General features: G+C 40.7%; 1 protein-coding gene across 2 annotated transcripts in view; it reads right to left on the reverse strand.

Moving 5' to 3' along the window:
* Positions 1 to 436: 436 nt before the first annotated feature.
* LOC144014523 (sodium channel protein type 2 subunit alpha-like) overlaps positions 437 to 8,159 on the reverse strand; it is a 36,138-nt gene continuing 28,415 nt past the window's right edge. For both annotated transcript variants that reach the window (XM_077514493.1, XM_077514494.1), the window contains exons 21-27: positions 6,331 to 6,453; positions 5,126 to 5,401; positions 3,047 to 3,100; positions 2,805 to 2,942; positions 2,628 to 2,732; positions 2,076 to 2,346; positions 437 to 1,990 (exon numbers count right to left, since the gene is read on the reverse strand). In XM_077514493.1, the coding sequence (XP_077370619.1) occupies positions 807 to 1,990; positions 2,076 to 2,346; positions 2,628 to 2,732; positions 2,805 to 2,942; positions 3,047 to 3,100; positions 5,126 to 5,401; positions 6,331 to 6,453 (2,151 nt within the window). In that variant the 3' untranslated portion in view covers positions 437 to 806. The remainder of the gene's footprint in view (positions 1,991 to 2,075; positions 2,347 to 2,627; positions 2,733 to 2,804; positions 2,943 to 3,046; positions 3,101 to 5,125; positions 5,402 to 6,330; positions 6,454 to 8,159) is intronic.

Here is an 8,159-nt window from a genome sequence, read left to right on the forward strand (position 1 = left end):
CCATTTATACTGACATCAGATTATCACCTTAGCTGTTCATAACGGGAACTCCTCTAAGCCTTTGGCCAATAGTTTTCAGACTGGATTTGGTTTCAATTTCTGCTGATGTGACATCATGTGCGCGTTGTGTATGTGACGAAGGCAAAATGCAGTTTCATTTTCCGGCCACAGGTGCAATTCAAAATCCATTTTTATGCCTTCAGTAGTTTTATCAAAGTGGGTGTGGCTTGCCAGGCGAATGATCTTCAACTGACAGTTCAAAGCGGCAAGGAGGGCAGAAATGCTGAATCTGAGATCATGATCATCAGATAGAAAAGGGCAGAAGTCCTTTCCCGAGTGGAGGAGTTAAGTGTTTTTGTCATCTTTTTTTTTTTTTTTTTTTCTTTTTCTTAAAAGAGCTCAGAATTGTTTTGAATTGTATTTTTGTCATCTTGAGATTTACTGGTTTAAAAAAAAAAAAAAAAAAGTTTCATTTTATCCCCTTGCCAAGCAAAAAGAAGAAAAAAAGCAGAGTAGTTTTGAGTAATACAGCCATTTTTAAATTAATGACAGTGTATTTATAGCAGCAGCAGCACTAACTACAGACAACTTAGACTACACTGGAGTGTGTCAATTAACAACCAAACAAAATCACGTGTTTGCATGTGTCTTTTCAGTCTGGCAGTGTCTTCTGGATGATTTGGTCCCTTTAGATGTCCTTGTGGATTCACTGTATTAGCCTACACAACATACTTGCCCTCCTCTACTTGAGACATTCGCCAACTCCTAGCAATCAACATACAAGCACACGACAATGGAAAAAAAGTCTATTTCTTTCGCTCTTTCACGTCTTTTTTCTTCTCACAGTTTTCTTTCTCATATTTGTCTTTGTCAGATTTGGTCACACTGTTGTAAGGGGGAGGGGAAGCCGTGGATGGGGTCATGTCAGTTTTGTCCGAGGTGGAGTTCTCATTGAATTTGCTGATGACCATCACATCCTTGTCAGGGTCACGCAAGCCCTCTTTGAGCTGCTCTTTGTAGAGTGCCGAGGCCTTCTTCATGGCCATGCAAATCATGTAGCGGCGGAAGGCTCTCTGGATGATGATGGAGGACATGTCTTCCTGCTTGCGGCGGAGAGTGGTGGTGATTGGCTCGTACGACACCTTCGAAGGATTGGACGCCATAAAGCGTTCCTCCATTTGCCCGCGCAACACATCCATCTCACCGCCTTCCCCGAGTACTCGCTTAGTGAAGGCAAACAGGATGTCAAGGCAGTGGATGCGCTCGCCGCTGACCATCGGCAAGTCCATGGAGATGAGCTGGATCATGTTGGGCTTGGGCATACGCAACGGCGGGTCCAGCGCGTCGGCAAAGGCCGAGAGTTTGCTGTACTCCACGAACTGTGTAGCGTCGGGGTCGAAACGTTCCCACACTTCGTAAAACATCTCAAAGTCGTCCTCGCTCAGTGGCTCGGCGCTCTCTTCCGTTGCCACGCTGAAATTCTCCAGGATGACGGCAATGTACATGTTGACCACAATAAGGAAGCAAATGATGATGTAGCTGACAAAAAAGAAAATACCCACTGAAGGGTTGCCGCAGTTGCCTTTGTAGGAGTTGCCCGGGTGCTCCATTTGGCTATCGCAGTCTGGTTCTCTCTTGTTCAGGATGGGAGCCAGCAGACCATCCCACCCAGCTGAGGTAGTGATCTGGAACAAGCAGATCATACTATTCCCAAAGGTCTCGAAATTGAACAAGTCGTCAATGCCACTCTCCCGTTTGACGTAGGCAAAGTTGGACATGCCAAAAATGGCGTAGATGAACATGACCAAGAAGAGGAGGAGACCAATATTAAACAGGGCAGGAAGTGACATCATCAGGGCGAAGAGGAGTGTTCGAATGCCTTTGGCACCCTTGATAAGGCGGAGAATGCGGCCGATCCTGGCCAGACGGATCACTCGGAATAATGTTGGAGACACAAAGTATTTCTCGATCACTTCTGACAAAAACATACCTGCAAAAGTAAAAACATCAAATTAGCACATATGACAAACCCAACAGAGGTCAAAATGTACCCATGAAAATAATGACGTCCTTACCTACAATCGACAAGATCACCACCACAAAATCAAAAATATTCCAACCTATGGTGAAATAATAGTGACGCAAGGAGATCATCTTTAGTACACACTCCCCTGTGAAGAGCACAATGAAGACCAGGTTGATCCAATAAAGAATGTCGTCCATGTCTGGGGTCTGGTTGTCAGTCTCCACCATCATGGTCACCATGTTGAGGCAGATGAGGATCATTATTACAATGTCAAAAGCCTGCTTCGTTATGCAGTCAAACACGCAGCCTTGAAATGCATTCTGTCAGCCAAACAGAAGAAGAAACAGAAACAATGGATTAGTTTTGACAGGATCTAAGGATGGCGCTACACCGGGGCTGCCCCTTAAGATATCTGTTTCAGGTAAGCCTTCCAGCATTTTATTTGACATTCAAAAATATATTCATAAATGATTTTTTCAGCCCCCTATGTATCAGTGAAGCTCACTTTTAGCCCCAGGAGAGAAAAAAAATCCTGTTGCTGTCCCTGACAGGATCATCAGCATATGGGATGGAAATGTCAAATGGTCTAAAGAAAACTTACTGCTGGCCGAGGAATTGGTTTTTGTGGTTTCTTGGAACCCAACTTCTTCATAGCATTGTAATATTTCTTCTGTTCCTCTGTCATGAAGATATCTTGCCCTCCAAAGTATAGAAAACAACAACAATAGATGGTTATAATCAAGGAAATGAAACGTCTAGAGACATTTTGACTACTTATCTTTTTCTTTTGCTGGTTGAAGTTGTCAATGATAACACCAATGAACAGGTTTAGGGTAAAAAAGGAACCAAAGATGATGAAGATGACAAAGTACAGATACATATACAAGTTCACTTCATATTCGGGCTGATCTTCCAGCTAGAGCGATGGATACAGAAAGAAAAAAAATGTAATGTTATTGGTCACAAATCAATTTTTAAATTATTGTGTATAGTTGATTTTATAATTTGGAAGAAACTTACATCACGAGAATCCACTGCTGCATACATAATGTCCATCCAACCCTTGAATGTTGCCTAACAACAGATAAGAGTCAATAAGTCAGGATCCATGTATCTACCTATCCATTCATTTACACTCTCCTCCCAAACGATTGGAACAGTGATACCAATTACATTACTTTTACATTAACAATAATGAATTATGAGACAACTACAAGTGATTAACATTTCAGATTTTAATTTCCATATCTTCTGATAAATAACTTAGTGTCTCTGTTTGATGCTGTTGTGTTGTAAACTATCCATTTTTCATATGAATAACATTTGTGGTTTGTTGGCTCAGTGTGTCCTCTAATCAAACAATAAAGAGCAAGGAGATGTCCGTGGGTGAACAAGCCGAGAAGAAATAAATCAGTTTTCCAACCTTTCTTGAACGAAGGCACCCATTTATTTCAGAAAAATCTCACCACACACTACAAAGCAAAAACATCACAAAAAGCATGATTACTAAAATGATAATCACGTTTCAATTTACCGGTACTCACAATTTACTTAGTGTGAAAAATGGGCCAGCTTATATGAAAACGAACCTGATATACTGTAACTCACAGGAAGCCATGCCTTAATATTGAATGGCAAGAGGTGGACCCATAGGCAACTTAAATTTTAAGATTTCCTTTTTTGTAGTAAATTAAACATTTTCAGACCAATTAAGTGACATTGGATTATTTCACACGGTGAACCTAATGGTCTTTCACAAGTGGGTAATATGGATTCCTCTACTACTGTATACTTTAAAGTTGTAATATTACCATTCACCTCTAGATGGCGGAAATGACGTAGTTGCACTTGTATCAGAGATTCCTACTGCCCTATACTACAAACAAAGTGAGCCTTAGATTTTGAGGATTGGACTGACATGCAGGACAAACATACTAACTGAATAATGAGTTGATTTTTGTGGGGAAAAAATGCACAAAATGAGTTCTTGCACTTAATGCTGAGCAGTTTTGTGACATCCTTAAATGGTCATTTTAATGCACGAGAGCCCATCCATCCACCCATTTTCTTAAACGATTATTGCTCACAAGGGTCACGGGGGTACTGGAGCCTATCCCAGTCGGCTTCGGGCAGGAGGCGGGGTACACCCCGAACTGGATGCCTGCCAATCCAGGGCACACAGAGACAAACAACCATTCACTTGGGACAATTTAGAGCGCTCAATTAAGCTGCTGTGCATGTCATTGGAATGTGGGGGGGAAAAAAACAGAGAATCCGGAGGAAACCCATGCAGGCACAGGGAAAACATGCAAACTCCACCCAGGAAGGCCGATGTCCGGACTCGATTGCACGAGAGTCCTTTCACAGAATTAGTTTTTTTTTTTTTTTTTAATTGTTTGAAATGTTTATTGTTGAAGAATACACAGTAAATTCTGTATCGAGGAAATGTGACTATTTAGAGTGGGACCAATTAGACTCAGTTTTAGAGCAATATTTACACTTGGAAGAGAGTAAAAAAGAATTGAATTGAATAAAATAAAATTAAAGTGACTCAAGACTAGAGGAACAAACTCCAACCTTCAGCTTGGGAGAAAACCGATCTAGTCCCTGAGCCACGCAGCTCCCGCCTGTGTGTTAGTATATGTCGGTGTGTGAAATATGTCAAGATACTGTGATGTACTTTTTTGGGGGGCGGGGGGGATAAATTACATTCTGTCCCAAAAACTACACTAATCAATTTTAAGTGATTCATTGACTACATGTAGTCCTAATAATAATAAGTGAAGGAAGTCAAATGGACACTGAAAGAGGCAACAGTAAAAGGAGAAGAACGCTGATGTCAGCCTTGATGCAGTTATTTAAAGCAAAGAAACAAACAAAACTAAATTAACAAAATTAGATTCAAATACTGTAATGCTATCTCATATCAGAAATTGAAATAAAAGGTGAAATGTTGCTCTGTTGTCTAACATTTGTCTTTTGATCTCAAGCATAATTGTCCTGAAGGAATTGTCCTCACTGTTCCAAACCTTTTGGAGGAAAGTGTACCTAATTAAAAATAATAATAAAAAGCAGGCTGAGACTTTTTGAACACCTCACCACTTGCAATAACGCCAAATAGCCAGCACCGACGTTGTCAAAATTGATTTTGACGTTCTTCCACCGGGCGCTGTCATTGACCAGATTCAGGCAGTCGGACTTGTTGTTGACTACCTCGATGGGGAAGACCTTGTCAGTGGTCGTGTTGACGCAGTAGTAGTACTTCCCTGCGAACAGGTTGACCCCCATGATGCTGAAGATGAGCCAAAAGATGAGGCAGACCAGCAGCACATTCATGATGGAGGGGATGGCCCCCAGTAGCGCATTCACCACAACCTGGACAGGTTCAAAATACAGACAAACTCAACACCTTCGACTCTAAAACTTTGCTTTTTTCTTATACCTTTGATTAGGGACTTTTAAACAGCTTTAATTAAGTTTTTATTTTTATTATTATTTTAAACTTTCTTATGTTAAATGTTTTAAAGTTTGTTGAATAATGTTTTAAGATTGTTATTGTATGTTCTTTTTAGTAAATTTTCTAACCTATTTTTATTTATTTTTCTCCCTCTGAATGTTAACTACTGTTTGTTGATGCTTATGTGTTGTCTTTCCTTGTGTAAAGCACATTGAGTTGCCTTGTGTATGAAATGTGCGATACAAATAAACTTGCCTTGCCTTCTTGTTGCTCAAGCTCTGTTTCCCCAAATAAAGGCTGCTTAGTTTTGGATAAGTGACCCATTACAATCATGTAATCACTTGACTGTTTTTACATTATACAAAGGCTACATTTATTGAGTGATGTCTGCACACAAAAGATTTTGTTACCAGACATTTAAGAAGGTGAAGGTTGATTCAGTAAAGATTACAATTTCATAGGAAAAAAAGCAAAACAGAAAAAAACCTTAGAGGCAGGATGAGGTCACAACATTTTGTCTGACTGTAAATGAAAAAAGACACACAACAAAGAAAAAGATTACAGGTCACATTTACAAGGCACCAAACAAGCAGCGTCAAAAAGCAATGTCTGCAATCCATCAACACGATGTCAAAAGAAACATGCAGATAGAAGAAGTACAGAGTTGAACTGGAAGGAGAACATGCAGTTAACTTCAAATTACACATTTTAAATTACTAAAAGGCATGTAGTTATATCCATAGCTACACAATGAGTGGTAAAACAACTTTGCCTGAGATCCCGAGTGGAGAACTTAACATTTGTTTGCAACTTTACAAAGCTTGCATTAAAAGGGAATCTTACTTACCCTCATGCCCTCAAACCGAGACAGGGCTCGCAGTGGCCGGAGGGCTCGCAGTGTCCTGAGGGATTTGATGGCAGTGAGCTCGGAGTAGCCCAGCGCATTGGCCACAAGGCTGATGAGGGACACCTGAGAGGACATGGTGTATGACAGGGGTCACCAACCTTTTCGAAAGCGACTTCCCTGGTACTGATTAATGTGAAGGGATACATACTACCCAAAAGACAAATGTGTTCAAATTATCTTCAGTAATATATATTCGAAATAGATGAAGCAATTTCTGGAGAAATTGTGTGTGAATGCTGAATGAAAAATACATAAACGTGGAATCATATTGAATGAGGTGGAATAATGTTGTCCACCCATGTGCATAGTCAGACTGCGCTTTGCATAAGGGTTGCGCTGGACATGAAAATTGGACCCTTTATTTCTCTAAATCCCCACTAGTCTTTACATTTTCAAATGATCACTTCTACAACATTCCTCTAAAATCAAAAATGTCCCAACACAGGTGAGCGAGCTTAAGAAGGGGCCCACAGGCTACTCATATGATCCTTGGTAGAGATAGACCGATAATCGGCCGGGCCGATAATCGGGGCCGATATTTGACATATTGGTACATATCGGTATCAGTCTGTTTTATTAATCTGGCGGCCGATATGAGCGATCCATTTAAAACTCCGTCTTTTCGCTTCGAATGCAGCCCAGAGCGTCTCTGTCTGGTATGGAGTCCAACTCCAGCAACGTAACGCCCATAGCAGCATTTGATTGGTTAGCCGTGCAAGAGCCAGAACCAATCAGTAGTGTATGCCGTGTATCACAGTAGCTGGTCACACACGCACCCACGGACACAACGCGAGAGACACATGCTTCGAAGGTAAATTAAAAGAGAAGAGACTCCGCTGAACTTTTCACCATGATAAGCTAAACACATTGAATTATGTTGTGTATTAAATGCACTATATGAATGGAGCTGCATTGCCTTGCATTGAATCCCCGCTAGCTAACAGTGGTGTGTTCAGCTTAGCATGGAGGCTAACACCCAGTAGCTAATTCGCTACTTGAACTACTCGGGGAGGGAATCACACACATTTTCACTTAATTAAGTAAATAATGTTTGTTAGAAAGGTTCCAAATATTAACAGTTGTCATTATTATATTGTCTAGTTCCATGTTAAGAGTAGAGTAATGTCATTATATTTACCTCTCGTGACGCACACATTGCATTCTGGGTCACGTCCACTACTTGTTGCATAGCGGTTATTATGCAGTCAGATGCCACAGTGACACTAAATAGCGTTTAGTTACTTTATATTGTGTTTATTTGTCGCACTGGTTTGCCATTGTGTGCCTTAAGCTTCGACGTCGATTTGATTGACAGCTCGTTGTGCACCTCGTTAAAGTCCGCTCCGTTACAAATTAAGTGTCTCAAACACCGTTTAACTACATGAACGTGTTCTCTTCCATATGTTTGGCATTAGTAGAGAAGTGCACTAAAGTATAGTGTGCTTATTTGCTCGTTTTGTCTCTCTTTTCACATCATGTCTGCTGTCAGTTGGGACATTATCCTCTCAATGGATGCCACTAATATGTAACATCTACGGCCGTACACGGCTGCAATTAATGTTCAGTGATGTAATTTCGTTACGTGCATCATACTTTGAATAATGAGCTCATGTTTGGTGTGTTGTATAACTTTCTCGTGTGTTAGTAACTATTCATGTGGACAGCTAAGATAGTGCTTGTTAATGTGAATTAGCAATGTTGCAGCCCAGTTATTATTTAGACAAGTACATCTGTGCCATTAAGTGATACAGTACAGTACAGTAGTGAGA

The sequence above is a fragment of the Festucalex cinctus genome, chromosome 2 (genome assembly GCF_051991245.1).
Source record: "Festucalex cinctus isolate MCC-2025b chromosome 2, RoL_Fcin_1.0, whole genome shotgun sequence".
Taxonomy (NCBI): domain Eukaryota; kingdom Metazoa; phylum Chordata; class Actinopteri; order Syngnathiformes; family Syngnathidae; genus Festucalex; species Festucalex cinctus.